The sequence below is a fragment of the Galeopterus variegatus genome, unplaced genomic scaffold (assembly GCF_000696425.1).
Source record: "Galeopterus variegatus unplaced genomic scaffold, G_variegatus-3.0.2 Scaffold1050, whole genome shotgun sequence".
NCBI lineage: Eukaryota > Metazoa > Chordata > Mammalia > Dermoptera > Cynocephalidae > Galeopterus > Galeopterus variegatus.
The window spans coordinates 257,109-274,411 of NW_007727161.1; the positions used below are offsets into that span (position 1 = coordinate 257,109).

At 37.8% G+C, this 17,303-nt stretch overlaps 1 protein-coding gene across 2 annotated transcripts in view; it reads right to left on the reverse strand.

The window, feature by feature from the left end:
• Window positions 1-17,303, reverse strand: part of UBE2H (ubiquitin-conjugating enzyme E2H) — a 116,125-nt gene that overhangs the window by 8,787 nt on the left and 90,035 nt on the right. The window contains exons 4-5 of one of the 2 annotated variants that reach the window (XM_008574448.1): window positions 15,853-15,892; window positions 14,461-14,513 (exon numbers count right to left, since the gene is read on the reverse strand). The exons of the other annotated variant lie outside the window; for it this stretch is intronic. Of the exons in view, the coding sequence (XP_008572670.1) occupies window positions 14,461-14,513; window positions 15,853-15,892 (93 nt within the window). The remainder of the gene's footprint in view (window positions 1-14,460; window positions 14,514-15,852; window positions 15,893-17,303) is intronic. 2 annotated transcript variants of the gene reach the window in all.

Below are 17,303 nucleotides of genomic sequence, written 5' to 3' on the forward strand. Positions count from 1 at the left end.
AACGTATCCAAGTGCCAGATCTTAAAGAACCTAAAACATCTTTATAGGGCTTGACATTTATTTCAATTCTCATAACTTCTAACAGATGTAAATATAACCAGTTTTTCGGTTATGCTGGGTAATGAGGGTAGGAACCAATATGGACCACTTAAAACCATAAATAATCATAAGACAGATAAGCATCAATCTACTGCATTTATTAATAATCATTTTAATAATCATTTATTAACTCCCTTCTTGCTGGTTTTACACAGATGACATTACACACACAGCCAGCAAAAACAACAAAAACCCTGCAGTTACAGTGTCCTATAAAGGCAGCAGGCCTTGAAAACCCGGTGGAACATAATCCACGCCTCCCCGTAACTTTGGAGATGCTGTAATGTCCATTCTATTTGCTCCTCGGTTGGTAGACAGCAAACTGGGGAACGTGAGCGCTTCCCTTTCTCTGCCCTACTCCAACTACTGTCATGTTTTATATAAAACATTCCTGTTTCTGGAGGGAATGCTAAAGCATAGTAAGCAGCATAAAAAACTACCCTTTAATTTATTCTGCTCTTTTAATGGATTTTCTTTTTCTTTTATAGTGAGCAGTCCTACACCGTATTACAGATGAATGCTTTGCCAAACCACATCACTTGAGATTAGTGCTTCTCAGCCAGGGGTGATTTTGCTCTCCAGGGGTATCTGGCAATCTCTGGAGACATTTTTTGTTGTCACAACTGAGGGGTGCTCCTGGCATCTAGTGGGTAGAGGCCAGGGATGCTGCTAAACATTCTAAAGTACACAGGACAGTCCCCATAACAAAGAACTATCTGGACCAAAATGTCGACAGTGCTGAGGTTGAGAAACTCTGCTCTAGATAAAACGGGTTGGCAAACCTTTTCATGAAGGGTCAAAGTAAATACTTTATAGGCTTTGTAGGCCACACACATGATCTCTGTCATAACTACTGGACATTCAACTCTGCCACTGTGGCACAAAAGCAGCCAAAGATAATCGTAAACAAATGGGTGCAGCTGTGTTCCAATAAAACTTTATATAAAAACAGGTAGCCAAAGTTTGCCAAATTTTGTTCTAGAAAACCCTACACATAAGAGGCAGCTCTTCCTTATCACTGTAAGGTTAAGAAACAGCAGTTAGAATGATATGAGAGAGTGTCCCATGACAACTAGCAAAGTCCGGTTGTCATACACCAGATATTAATACAGAGCAGCTTTACCTTTAACCTGAAGTTATAGGTTTGGGATGACTTCACCTGGGGCTATTTTACTTTCATAAGACCAAGTTCAGAACAGTCCCAAAGAACCACATTATAGCAAGATTCTTATGTACCAGGAAACAAATATTAAAATTCCTAATCAAAACAGCAAAACAAAAACCTTCCAAGATAATCTCCAAACTATCTGCAGTGAGATTTTCATAGAAGTTTTATTTATGACTTTTTTTTTAAAAAAAAAAAAAGGAAGCAACGTATTCAACAAACCAATAATTATTCGTGGCATAAAACCACTGAGAATTATTTGGACGGGAGTGCCGCCGCGCTTCCCAAGCAGCGCACTATCTAGTGCGCCACCGGGCCGGCCCTATGACTTTTTTTTTAAAAAAAGAAAAAGGAAGCAACGTATTCAACAAACCAATAATTATTCGTGGCATAAAACCACTGAGAATTATTTATAAAGGTTAAGGAATAGAGAAAAATGCTTATGCTTGAATACTGGATGGAGAAAGGCCATAAAACAGTATGTTCTCTAGAATTACAAATATGTACAGTATGTATGCATAAGAATATTTTTTAAAGTTATGTCAAGGCAACAGGCTAGTAATTTCTATTTTCCACACTACAAATGGCACTTCTTTTGCCTTTAAAAATAACATTATCCTATATATATATGTCCTTCCTATTTTTGTATATATATGAAATAGGTAAGCAAATTAAGAAGAGTTTTACAAATTGAGTGTGACCCCAGAGCGGGAATGTGTTAATAATAGTCACATTAACAGTACTGACAGTTAACAGTGATGGCAGCAGGTTAACCCTTACACAGCAATTACTACATGCAGGACACTCTTAAGCACCTTGCATATATGCTCTTAATTTCACTACAGTCAATGAGGTAAGGTACCATTACCATCTCCACTTCACATATGAAGAAACAGAGGCACACAAAGGCTAAGCAATTTGCCCAAGAGTCTGGATTTCAAACCGAGGCTTCCTATCGTGCTGCCTCTGTTAATGGATAAAACAAACTGTTTCAACTTTCATGATGGTGCAAGCTCCCCACATCTCTGCATCAAAAACGCATACTCTCATTGGCAGGGGAGCCAAGGCCATGGGTCAGAAATGACCGCCATCCTCCCCAACGTTTCCCTTTCCCACAAGTGCAAAGCCAGCAGGCGGGGCTCTAAGCAGAGCATGTTCTGGCATTTCTGCAGCTATGTCACAGAGGCAGTGTGCTTGTTCTCGAGTGGCTCCAGCACAGGAGGTAACCCAGGCCATTCACAGATACCTGCACATAGTGAGCTGGGGGCTTTCTCCTGCCATATTATTATTACAGGCACTGCTCAAAAGGATTAGCTGTGCTGGATGTTCCTGTCAAGCAATAAAAACCTTCAAAAAACAAAGTATGGGTTTTACTCTCTTTAACATTCCGAAGTGCCTCAGGGCTGGAGAACCATTACAGATGACATATTATATAACTAGAGGTTCCATGCATCCCTGGAAGAGATTTTATATCCTCTTCTACTACCTTTAGTTTCCCCAAGCTACCAATAAGTGGCTTTACCTATGTAATTGTTCCAAACAAATAAGAGAACCCTTAATTATTGGTTCTTCCGTCTTGTGTCACTGTCTTCCTGTGTGAACACACTTTTGGTCCATTTTACAGATGTGCTGAATCACACCTGTTAAAAAGAGCAGAAAAGGCAAAGCACGCAGTCCAGTTTTGGGAGAAGATGACAGCTTGTGGAGGGCAGGATGTTACAGCTATGGCCATTTCAAAGCAGTAAAAAGCATTCCTGAAAGTGTCTAGAAGAGTGATTATTAATGAGAAAGTTCTCTTGAAAGGGGTATTTCTCAAATGTGAGATGTGCAGAAAATCTTTTTTCAAGATAAATATGTTGACTGACGAGAGCTAGAAGAGTGATTATTAATGAGAAAGTTCTCTTGAAAGGGGCATTTCTCAAATGTGAGATGTGCAGAAAATCTTTTTTCAAGATAAATATGTTGACTGACGAGACCTAAACTACAAACCAAGAATAAAATAAAGCTACTCATATTTGGAAAAATTCATTGTAATGAACATTTTTTTCTAGACTTCTTAACAATAATAAAAACATGTATAAGTTCAAAGATCTTTATTTTAAAAACATTAACCTTCAACTTTTTGAAAGGGAGAGAGCCAGGCAGGCACAGGTCACTCAATCTAGAGATTATAGTCAGCTGGCTTCATTTCTGGCTATCTTAATTTTTAAAGGAAGTCCCAAGATCCCTGAGAAGTATGGCTTATGAACCATGAGCAAACAGCTCTTACTTTTGCCTTACACTAAAATCAGCAGTTATTAATTATTAGGACTGGATTCTTCAATGTGACCTTATGTATTAATGTTAATATTATGACACGCACCTCAGTTTAGGCACATAAACTGATTTATAGTCATATTTCATTTTTTAAAACACCCAAATCACACTGATTTCTCATCAAAAGCAGCATCATTTACCTCACTCAGTCCAGAGCAGTAATTTCTAGGCAAGTCTATGTCCTGGCTGTTTGTCCATCAGAATTACCCAGTTTTTCCAAAATATGCTTGCTGAAGCTTCTTACCTACCACAGGGCTTCTGCTTTAGGACTGGCTGGCATTTGTCTGTGTGTGTGTGTGATACAGATGTCTGTGTGTAAACACATAGCCAGGAAACACCACCTAGTCTGTGCATGCCATACCCCCAAAGACCAAATGTGAAGGGAGGACTCTTTGCTTATGGATTCCTTGACTTGAGAAAATGCTTAGGTTTGGCAGCTAAGCTGTAGTTTAGCAGCCTTCCCGGACCCTTTCATCTTTCTTTTCTGCACACTGCTGTTACTACCACTTTCTCCAGGTTGAGGTATGCCAAACCACAGGCAGGTAAAAGAGGATCCTAGAGGGCCATTTAAGGGCTGCTGTAGAGGAGAATGGGTGGTGGCGGACATCACCTAGCACACTGTTGACATTTGGCAGGGCAAATTCCATTAGGCTGAACTGTCTCCAGCATAACGGAAGCTGCTCCTCAGTGGTGAATAATAGACAAAAAACCTAAAAGACCACATGTTAAATCTCAGGCCTTCCACTGACTTGCTCTTTGACCTTGGGTAGGTCTCTTCCTCTCTGTATCTCACTTTCTTCATCTGCAAAAAGAGAAGTACAATACTTCTGTTCCTTACAAGGAAGTATTACACATTGCTTAAAATGACTAAGATATGCTTCAAACTGTACCAAAGGACTAAAGTATTAATATCAATATGGCATCTTTTTTTTACTTTTAATTTTTTAATTTTTTTTCCTTTAAATTTTTATTCTGTCAATATACAATGTGATTGATTATTATGGCCCATCACCGAAACCTCCCTCCCTCCTCCCTCTCCCCCCTCCCACCCAAGAATGTCCTTTCCGTTTGCTTGTTGTAACAACTTCAAAAAAAATTGTAGTTGTTATATCTTCTTCCCCCCCCCTCTCCCCGGTTTTTGTGTGTGTGTGTGTGTGTGTGTGTGTGTGTGAGTGAATTTATTTATTTATTTTTAGCTCCCCCTCTCCCCGGTTTTTGTGTGTGTGTGTGTGTGTGTGTGTGTGAGTGAATTTATTTATTTATTTTTAGCTCCCACCAATAAGTGAGAACATGTCAATATGGCATCTTCTAAGAGTAGAAATGTCAGCTACCTGTATCCCTTAAGGAATATATGTTAATTAAAATGAGTCACACCAAAAAAGGTACACCAATTCTTAAAGTGAAGTCACCCTACTCCAGGTGACTCACAGTAAGATGGTGTATGGCTTAAAGGAGAAAACACAGAGGGGGATGAATCACATATGTTTTACTATTGGCTGTTTATAAACCAGTGACCATAAGTTATTTCTTTTTCCTCTATTTCTTCTGAAAGTTAAAATGGAAAATTTTGTACAGTATGCTGCTTTCCTCAGGTTAAAATCCTGTGGACACCCAAAGCTTAACATGGTCTGCCCCACCAGTAACCACAATTGGCAAGCAGGCAATCATCTTAAGACACTTTCACTTGCATAATTTTTTTTCCCCTCCAGATTTAACAGTGAAAAATAAATGCTGTAACTCAGAAAACATCACCAATATATAATATAGTCACAGCTAGGAGCCAAGAACCATCAACACCCTTCCTCCCTTCTCAAAAGCCACCTATCCCACCCCCTTTTCTACTTCTACTTCCGGTCCTCCAGATGCCCAATGCCCTAGGTTCATTCTTTTTAAAAACACACAAGAAAACTAAAAAACTTGTTTGGGAAGACATCGGCCCCTCGCACAGCAGTGTGGATTTGTATTTTAAGAATTAGCTCTGTGCACTCTTACTCTGGGAAACCCACCATCTTAAAATTTTAAAGAAATAAGTCTATGGTGATAACTACCAAATCTTTATAACTGGTCCTTTATATTTCTAGTCTTATCAAACTTCACATGCTTAAAATTAGTTTCCTGAAAACCCAATCCCTTTTCCCAATGAAGAGCGTAGGCTCCAAACCTGCAGAAGGAATTTGGCTATGCTTTCTTCTTTCACTACCTGCCCTAATGAAATGCCTCTGGTTCCTCTTCTATTTCCCCTGGCATGTAACCACATAAAGCCCAATATGTCATTCCAGCCTTGGATCAGGGCAGCCATCTCCTGGATGACCTTCAAGGCTCCAAACTCTCACCTTTGTAATCAAAAACAGCTTCCTTAAAACACTCACTCAGATAATTGCCCATACAGAGCAAGCTCCTCTTGCTCTCATTCAAAACTCTTCACAGTCTAGAAGCATGCTATCCAAACAAACTTATTTTTCACTGTTCCCTCTCCCATCTAGTGGAGGACTCCTGTTCTGTGATTCAATAAGGAGCAGGGCTGAAAGGAGAGGAAGAAAATAAAAATCCTGCTCACAGCTAGAGAGGTGAAAAGATGGACAAAAATCACAAGGAGTCAATTCCTGTGGTCTAGAACTGTTGATTCTCTCCTGTGATATACACAGATCTTTTCCCCTGGGCTTTTGGCGATTGTAGTTGAAACTAATGGCTAAATAAGTTGGAGTCACCTGGGTACTTCAACCCATGTTATTCATCTCCTTGATTACTAGAGGAAAAATAAAATCAGCTGCCTACCTTTCAAAATCCTATTGGTAGACTTTTGCTCATCATACAAGGAACTTTTCTGAATTCATCATGAACTGCCAAGCAAGTCCATAAATTTATAATATGTGTTCAAAATAAAGTCAACCATAAAATTTCATTCAACATTCATTTAACAATTTATTTTATTTTATTTGGGGGGGGGGGCAGTATTTATATGCATATAAAAACCAGGTAGCCAATTTTGGGGGGTAAGATTAAAATAGGGCAAATAAATAAAATTTCCAGACTTCCTTTGGCTATTTAATAATTTGGGGCTAATTAAAGACCTTTACCTTCCACCCTCTTACCAGCTCCTAAGAAGATGTAATGTTAATAACGGACTTGAGTTTTTTACTTTAATCTCCTGCTTACAGTCTGTGGATATTAAAAAACAGTGAAATTCTACAAAAAAGGAAGAGTAATCAAAAGCCTATATACTTCATCAATTGGAGAATCCCGCATTGCACACGATCGAGCAGTGTTATGCATGAAAAAAGTGGTAAGCAGAGGGCCCTAAAAGATGACAGACACCCTGCCTTGAGGAAAAGGTCAATAAAGCCAATCAGAATACCCTCAGATAGGCAGGCAGACTTTGAAGAAATGATTTGAAATTAAAAATAACATTTTCTAAAATAACTAATTTGAGCCAAACTTAAAGGATGAAAAGCCTATTTCTGTAGCTCTGTTGAGGGCACACTTGTGGCAAGCTGCAGCAGCCCACAAAAGACTTTCTGTGGCATCCGTGGCACAGCCCAGGTGGTCACAAGGCTTGCCGCAATGTGTTTAGCTTACTGAATGCTAACATGCTGCAAATGAGATAATACATTCCTCCACCACTCTGCAAAAAGATAAATTCAAGGGGCCGGCCCGGTGGCGCACTGGATAAGTGCGCCGCTTGGGAGGCGCGGCGGCACTCCCGCCCGAGGGTTCGGCCCGGTGGCGCACTGGATAAGTGTGTCGCTTGGGAGGCGCGGCGGCACTCCCGCCCGAGGGTTCGGATCCCACATACAGACCGGTTCCCGCTCACTGGCTGAGCGAGGCGTGGGAGCAGCGCTGAGGGTTGCGATCCCGTTGCCGATCCCCGGTCCAGAACGGGGGCAACACTGAGAGTTGCGATCCGTTGCCAGAACACGGAAAAAGACAAAAAGACAAAAAAAAAAAAAAAAGATAAATTCAAGAATGTATGCAATTACTTAACCGAGAGGGTCTTATATGTGGATAAAATACACAAAAGGTATGACCTCATTAGACTCATGCATGTTCTCATGTTAGTCTATAAGGATCTTTTAAAGATACAATGAGGTCTCAATGAAGAGGGTCACGCAGGCAAAAAAAACCCAAAACAGATCAAAATACCTCCGTCCTTACACTTCTCAAAAAAATAAAAATGAAAAGGAAGATCAATTAGTAGGAATTAGAATTAGTAGTCAAACACTGGAAGAATTTTTGCAATATACATGATAGATATACTTAATCTTGCTTAGTGGTAGCATTTTGGTTTTTAAGTATTCCAAGCTAGAAAAGTATTTCTGTTATATGTGGGAAAGGGTAATGTCAAAGATGCAGGATACTAAAATCTGGAGAAACACCAGATACATTTTGCTAAGTGCCAGATCACCAGGTCAACAACCTGAGGTGATGGAGTTTGGATGTATTGTCTTCCCAGAACTCATGGAAATCTGATCCCCAGTGTGACAGTTTGAGTCACGGGGATGGATCCCTCATGAACAGATTAGTGCTCTCCCTAGGTGGGGGGAGTAATGAGTGAGTTCTCGCTCTATTAGTTCCTGCGAGAGCTGGTTGTTTAAAAGACCCTGGCACTTCCTCTCTCTCTTGCTTCCTCTCACCATGTGATCTGCTTATACCCGCTGGCTGCCTGCCACTTTCTGCCATGAACAGAAGCGGCCTGAGGCCTGTGCCAGATGTGGCTGTCCCAGAATCGTCAGCCAAATAAACCTCTGTTCTTTAGAAATTACCGAGTCTTAGGTATTCTGTTATAGCAACACAAAAATGGACTAATACATGAGGTATGTAGTTACATAACATGGATTATTTCAAAGCATTCCAAACCTACTTACAAAATCATTTCCCATTCATTGTCTAATTGCAGTCCCCTTCCCCCGATGTATTTAAACTACAGAGATGTGCAGAAGAAAATGAATGCTACTACATAGATCAACAAGGAAGAAAACAGCTCCCATTTATCAAAAAAAATGGTCTTGTTGCCTTGTCAATCTCAAAATGCTTCTTACCTTAGGTGTTTTTAAGAGGTCATTCTTCCTAGTTCAAACCTGGTATGATCCTGCTTACCTTAAGATTGCAAGCTAAAACATGGTAATAGGATTTGTTATTAACCTTTCAGAAATGAGGGCAGTTAATGTGTAATTAGCTAGTTGGGTATTCCTGCAGTCATACTAAAACCCATTATTCAAGTTTTTAATTACTAGACAATAATTTAGTTGTCCTTAATGTCAGAAAAAAATAACAAGAGATAACTTCATGTGATTACAAACTAAGCATCCATTCATGGGGAAGACTACCTATTCATAATAATCACAAGCAAAAGAAAACAAATCAGGGTGGCTTGTCCATACAGTCAAGGATGAAACTTGAGCCCTGAAACTATAGCCCCAAAGAAAGCAGAACATTGCTATGGCTATCTTTCAGAGCCATACCATGGCTGGCTCATGTCACACAATCCACAAAGCCCAGATTACTCCATAATTCTAACACTGACCACTAGTGAATGTGGTATTTTTAGTGAATTTCCACTAAGTTGTTCAACCCAATTTTTCTGTGTATAAATAATTAAACTACTGAGCCACATAGTACCACATCTGAAGATTTTTAAGCATAGAGTTAAAGGAGGGTGATAAGGAGCTAAGCACTGTTGAAGACATCAAATCTCAAAGCCAGCATATTTCTTCTTTATGTATGTCAGGCGACATGACTCCCACAGAACTGGAAAGAAACTGCTCTACCTGGCCTTCACCTAGAAGACTCACAATGACATCTACCTGTTCCAAAGGTAGGATGATGTTTGTGATTCCAACATGGATGGATCAATACTGAGTTCTCAAGCCTCTTCAAACAGCAGTTGTTGGCCAGTCAATCATCTACTCAGACATATACATATATTTCTTGTCTGTGTAACTTCACTAAAATGTCTAGAAACAGCATACATTAATGTGACATAAGGCACTATTTTAAGATACAGTTACCCTCTGCCAAATTTTCAATTATTTGGGAAGATTCATGGGTTACCCTACTGAAAAAGGGGGATGAGATAACTATTAAATAAATTTGTTTTAATTTTTTTCTAAATGCCTAGTAAGAGAAACTTTGTTCCTCCTGCCTAATCTCAAAGTCCCTGAAGCATTCCTTCTGCTGTAGTTAACTTCACTTGTCTGTTACTAACTTGCTAGATGACTCAAGGGGAAGTAATTTCCTAAATGTTGACTTTTCTCTCCAGCAAAGTAAAGGAGTATACAGTCCACTGACAGCAGCCTTAAGGGTGGGAACTATAAACTGCCCAGTTTTATAAAACACTCACTTGTCCATAACTTAATCCTCCAGCAAAGTAAAGGAGTATACAGTCCACTGACAGCAGCCCTAAGGGTGGGAACTATAAACTGCCCAGTTTTATAAAACACTCACTTGTCCATAACTTAATCCACAACATAAGTTACCAAGTCAGTCAAGGAATGAGTAAAATGGAAGTTGTTTCCATTGGAGAGAAAAATGCATTTGCAAGGCTCAAATATGCATGGCCCACAAGGGTGGAGGGAAGTTAAAGCTGTACTGTAGTGAAGGTACCTGAGCCCTGAGTGTGGGTTAATAAACCAACCATGGCTAAAATATATTTTGGAAAAAAAAGAAAACTGGAAAATAGAAGACACACTAAAAAAGCTACCTGTGGCTTAATGAACTCTCTTTAAATCATTCCTTAAAATTACATTTGTTTTTTAAACTGAAATCCAGAATCCCTTGGCTGCATTTTAAGTTTTTCAGAGCTTTTATTACTATTAGGGCTGCCTAGAAGAGCAGGAAAGGATGTTTAAAAAAAAAAAAAAAGATGTTATCATGCAAGAAGCCAAAATAAATCAATTTTGTCATCTGCTACTTTCCTTTTAATGTCACAAGAGTAACAAATAACTTCATACTAGATAGATAACTTCATACCGATGACAAGCATCTTTACAAAATTAACCACGTTACTCACTATAATTAGCTCTCTTGCAAGGTTAAATAAAATTAAAAATTACTGGGTGATTAAACGATTATACCAATTTTGAACTTCTGAATGAACAAACTGCACGTACACTTGGCAAAGAGAAAGAAGGAAAAGAACAGAAGCAATGAGTCAAACGGGCTACCAGAAATCTACTTGGCGAGGGGTCAGAGGACTGAATTTATTGCTAACATGAACACTGTTTAATATCAGGTTATGATAACTATAAAACTGAAATTTCAACTGGGAACTGTTGTTATACTACAAATATGTATAACCATTGCATAGTACATGCCCTAGGGCAAAGCGAACTGCAGGAAATTTCACAAAGACTCCCTGTTCCTCACTATATTATACAGTAGAAGTAGGTGTTGAAACAGGTTTTAGGTGCCAGGCTAACCCTTTTGCTTTTCGGTTGAATATTTATGTTAACATGCCAGCTTTCTCCTATTAGTTATTTGGTATTAAATTAGGGGGTTTTTTTTCCCCCTTTGAACGAAGATTCTCCCAAAAATCACTGCAGGAAATCAAGTAATTCACTGGCAAAATATTTATGTTAACATGCCAGCTTTCTCCTATTAGTTATTTGGTATTAAATTAGGGTTTTTTTTTCCCCCTTTGAACGAAGATTCTCCCAAAAATCACTGCAGGAAATCAAGTAATTCAGAACTCGCCAATTATGAACTAACTTTCAATGCCAGAGGCTTTAGCGGTTTGTAATAAAAATTCAATTCAGATCTCAAGTCTAAAAAAAAAAACTTCAAGGTCATTTAAACCAACCCTTTCTACCAGTACTTTATATATAAGCTGTATTTACCTGCTCCTAAATTTTCCATGAAAGAAATGTTGAATTTTCTTGAGAAATAGTCTGTGTTTTGAGCAAAATGTCAAAACAATTCTCCCAAGCTCAGTAAACTTTTAAACTACACTCTGAAAATATTTCTTCTTGTGTTTTCCCACACTTCGCTGTAATGTTAGCATGTCCATACTCTTTTATTATGGAACACTTACAAAAACTCATATACATGAAATACAGAAATCTGCTTTCAGTTCACTTTAACCAATGTGGTTCAACTCTTGTTGCTTATTAAATATTTTGTAAGCTAATACAAGAACATACTCCAACATTTTATAAATGTGATGAAACCTTAGTCACACTGGCCTTCTGCTTTATAATCTGTTCTGAATCTTATACACCTGCTGGTGGGAATGTAAAATGGTATAGCCACTCTGAAAAATAGTCTGCCAGTTCCTCAAATGGTTAAATACAGAGTTACCATATCACCCAGTAATTCCACCTCTAGGTATATACACAAGAGAAATAAACACATATGTCCACGTAAGAACTTGTGCACAAATATTTATAGAGGGATTACTTGTAAAAGTCAAAAGTTGGAAACAACCCAGATGTCCATCATTTGACAAACAGATAGATAAACTATGCTATGCCTGTATAATGGAATATTATTTGGCCATAAAAAAGGAAATGCTGATACATGCTACAATATGGATAGACCTTGAAAACATTACACAAAGTGAAAAAAGCCAGTCACAAAAAACCCACATATTATATGATTCCATTTTAAGAAATGTCCAGAACAGACAAATCTATAGAAACAAAAAGTAGATTAGTGGTTGCCCAGGGCTGGTGGGGATGGTATAGGGAATAGTTAAAGGTTCAAGTTTCTTTTTGAGGTGATGAAAATATTCTAAAATTGACTGTGGTGATTGCTGCACATAAGTGAATATACTAAGAACTACTGAATCACATATATTAAATGAGTGAGTTGTATGTTCATGAATTATAATTCAGTAAAGCTGATTTTTTTTTTTTTTTTAAATCTGTTCTGCATCATGAGGTACTTAAGCATTAGCAAGCTTCTTCCACAAAGCTTTTCTGGTCAATGGTAAAAGTTTTAGTGAAACTCAAGTCCAATTTACTTCATTGTAATTAGAACCAGCTATGGTATTTTGATATGTACATTTCTAAAATGTGAATGTAGCTTAAGAAAACACATCATTACATCAGATATTCCAGGCTGCCTGCCATGAGACATTTTTTACCAGAACAAAACCATCTTAAAAGGAATCCATTTAATCAACCACGGACTATATGTTCTCTCCTGTTGCCTCATCTCCTTATAAGCCATCATCTTCCTAAAACTGTACTCATGTTAAACTGTACGAAGCATGATTAACTCACTCATTAAGCCAACATATAATTGAATGCTTGGACACCAGGCACTGTTTTACGCATTTGCATGTGTGTACAGACAAGAACAAGACAGAGTCCCCACTCTCATGCAGATTACGATCCAATAGGAGAAGATAAATAATAAACAAATACCAGTTTAAAAAACTTATTTAGAACAGGGTGCTGTGCTATGGAGGGGTATGCTTTTAGCTAAAATGGCTAGGAAAGGAGTCTTCTCTGAAAAAGTGATGTTTGAGGTGAGAAAAGGTCCTATCAACCAAAGATTAGGGGAGATAACTCCAGGGGAGGATGTAATTCCTCAATGGCAGAAACAGAAGGGGGGAAAAAAGGACTGACTGTGTGCTGCTGGTGACCAACTTAACCTTCCTCTGTGATTCTCATTCACCAATCTAGTACAAGGATGTCTGGCAAAGGTGACTTGCAGATTGTGGCTGCACTAAGATGTCTTACTTACCTTGGACCATTAAAAGGTCTCACAACTCTCCAACAAGAGGTAGAGCATCTCTGGTTAACTCCAGCCTAAAGGATCTTTCCCTCCTTTTCCTGTGTCTCCCAGCAACTTATCTGTACCTTTCATTCTTTCAACCCATATTGGTGAGAGGCACAGTGTTAAGAGTCCTGGCACTTAAAGACAAATCAGACACGCACCCGATAGCCCTTAAGGTAGGAAATAACCTAGTAGCACAAAAAATATAGGTATAAACAACAAATACAAGGTAGGAAGTAAAAGTGGGCCGTAAAAAAGCTATAAAATGTAAGGGTATCCAGAGATTGCCTCCAGCTGGAGATCAGAGGAAGCCTCACAGGGTGGGGGGGCACCAGAGCAGAGAGAGTCTATGAAGTCTGAAGATTTAAACATGTGGGGGAATAAACAGATGTGTTTTATTCTTAATAAACTTTAAATATATTTTAAAATATTTTCAGGTCCCCAACCAGGTTACAGGCTCAAGAAGAGAAGGCTAATACTCCTTTATCTCTCTGTGATATTCAGCATAGTGGTTTGCTGAGTTAGGCAATCGTTTGTTGATTTCACCAAAAGAGATGAGAAGTCAATTTCAGCACTGAAGTACAGGCTAAATTACTATTTGCTTCTTAATGATGTTTTGGCCTTTGAAACATAATCTCCTGAACTATAGTGGTTTGCTGAGTTAGGCAATCGTTTGTTGATTTCACCAAAAGAGATGAGAAGTCAATTTCAGCACTGAAGTCCAGGCTAAATTACTATTTGCTTCTTAATGATGTTTTGGCCTTTGAAACATAATCTCCTGAACCTCTTTCTACTTCATTCATCTCATTTCAGGGGGACATTCCTAAGAGTTTTTCCAAAACTAAAAGGTGTTATACCTAAACATGTATACACAATGAGATTCTGAACACACATGTATAAAATGTTTGCATATGTATCTGTGTGTCTGCATATGTATTATCATTATACCTTAAGTTTATAATCTCACAAAATTATTTTAAACTTCTACTGCTAAACTGAAGTTTGTACTTAAAATATTTTTTTCACTAATTGACTTTCCCGTCCAGTCTCTCAAAATCCCTTCACGTTCCCAACAAAACATCTTAAACCAAAGAAAAGCCAAACGACATTTTTTTGGGGCAGTGTCTCAACATCTCCAAAAAATATTCCATGGCCAAACTCACCATAGAGAGCTGTCCAAGTTTGATTAATTACATCTAGACACACAGTTCCTGACCTGAAACAGATGGAAAGAATGGCATTTTTTTTAAAATTAGAAAGTTAGTTGCATGTATCTGACAACTAATTTCATTTATCAGGAGAAATACCTTTAATAGACCCTTAAAAACAAAAAGAATCCCAATTGGGGAAAAGTATGATGAGCAGCAGAATGTTTACAAGGTCTTAAGTGTTTCCTTACAGAATGAAAGGGAAAAATAGTAACTATATAATACAACGGAGAAACCAGACAACACCTGAACCAGGTGATCAAAATTAACACAGGGGCAGATAAACCTTGTGTGCCTCCGAATATGACACCCTAAGAAGGACACAATCTCACTTTGTGGTTTCCTGGCCTTAAGTGCATGCATACCCTGAATCTAATGATAAGGAAACAGACAAAACCCAAATTAAGGGACGATCTATAAAATAACTAGTCTATATTCTTTAAAAATGTCAATTTTATAAAAGACAAAGGCAGGCTAAGGAACTGTTCTAGGTTAAAGTAGTTTAAGAAAAAAAAGTGCTAAAAAGTACATTACTAGAATATAGATTAGATAAAAAGTACTGCATTAATATTAAGTTCCCAAATCTGACAACTACATCTGGTTACATAAGAGAACATCCTTGTTGTTAGGATGACTGATACACTGAAAAACTAAAGGACAAAGGGGCACGATGTAAGTACACAACCTACTCAATACAGGGTTCACATACACGTAGGTGAGAGACAGCAAAATTGCATACCCATGTGAGAGGGGTTCATATACGTGCAAAATTTAGTGTCATGACAAGTAAAAACTGCAGTCCAAATGATCATGTATTCTAAACAGCACTGGGAGTACAAAACGGCATACACTGGAATCATATTTTAAAATATCACTAATAAAACATTAGAAGGAAAGAAAGGGATAATTAAGACTCATTAACTGAAATGAAACTACAGTCATTCATGTTTGTTTTACTTTCAAGAACTCGGAAACGCTTTAAGGCTGAAAATAGTAAATCTGTATACTGAAAACATCTCTGGATTGTGTCTATACAAAGAGAATTGAGATGTGGAATATTACAAATGTTAGCTGGATATCAAGAGAAATGAAGGACCCAGTCATGACAACAGAAAAAACTAAGCAATACAATAGCAGAATTTGAGCTAAGTGATTTAGAATATCACATCCCCAGGATTCTATAGGTTAAATGACCATTCATACAGTCCTACTTCCTGATAGAATCCAAAAAGATAATGAAGGTTTTTTTTTTTTTTTTTAATAACAGAGAAAGAGAGGGAGATATGAACTCTAATTATTAAATATCAGTTGCTGCTAAAATTTAAACATTTTAAAATAGTTACTTACGCTTCATCAATGTTGGGATGGAAAATTTTATTCATGAATCCTGTAAAAAGAGATGTTAATTAGCAGAAAAAAGTATCCAGAGAACAATTATTTTTAAAGTACTTCAGTACTGGAAATAATTTCAGTATTGGAAAAGGTGATAATACTCATAAATCATTACTTTCAACCTTACATCTTTTGTTACTGAGAAGACTTCACTCTTCTGACAGCTCCAATCACTTAAAATACAAGAGTTCTATTAACAAATGAGCAAACTTTGGCAGCAATGCAGCTTATATAATATAATAACCATTAAAGCAATTGTTTTCTGAGCTATGAAGGTACTTGAGAAAAGAGAATTTACTGTACTAAATGGTTTATAACTAGTGTCATAGTAAAAGTTAAGAAACTTCACTGTGACTCCCCTTCCAAAAGTTTTACTGTTCAAACTCTAAATTTGGAGGTTCTGCATTTGAACTTCTCCTTCTGAAGCTCATTTACTGGTATCATTTGGCTATACTGTGTGCAGAACATGAATGAAGCTGTTGATTGCTAAAGGAATACCTCTTTCCAAACCACAAAAGATTTCATAAGAACAGTGACCAAAATATTTCCTTTAGCTTTAGTCTACTCATTCAAGTAAACCCAGTTTTGATCAAAATTGGAGCAACCCAGAAATGAGACTAGGAGTTAAAAAAAAAAAATTCTATAAGACAGCTATATCTGTAAGGATGTAAGTTTTTTGATTTATTCCTAGAAAAACAAGTGCAGACTTTAACAAATACATTGCTATTTAAATTCCAAGGAAAAGTTAATTTATTTTCTAACAAAATTAGTGATTTAATCAGTTTGTGTATAGGCAAATAGCAATATTCTAAAGTAGAGATCCATCAAAGCTGTCATTTTGTAATCCTTACGACCCTGTTTCCTTTTAGGACTCCCTTATTCTGTTCCACACTTTCAGTAAACTGAAGTTCCTTACTAAAGTGATTATCACCATCACTACGTCTCAACCCCAGTCCCCCACATGTTGTCTCCCTCATTCATTCAAAACATATTTGGCCAGCACCTACATGACAGGCATCATGCTTGTTTGGGGTACAAAAACCAGACAGACAAGTACACTATACTCAAAGAGGTCACTGTAGCAGTGGAACAAAAGACACAAAGAAATAACTGCAATGTGTACGAAGTATTAACACAGTCAAGGGGAGTACAAATCTCCCTCTTTGCCAAGGGGAAGAGGAAGAGAGCCTGGTAAGATGCAGAGTGTGGCACTGGAGGAGGAGCCCCAAGTGAGTGGCTATAGAGATTGTTTCCAAAAATCTAAGAAACTGCCCTGAAATTAGAACATGGGGAATAAGAATACATCACCTCAGGTATTCCAGTCTTTGACTGAATGCTCTACCATTCCAAGTACTAAGCACACTTTTAATTTTTGTTTTTAAATCCTTTTGCTGAAATAGCTTAAT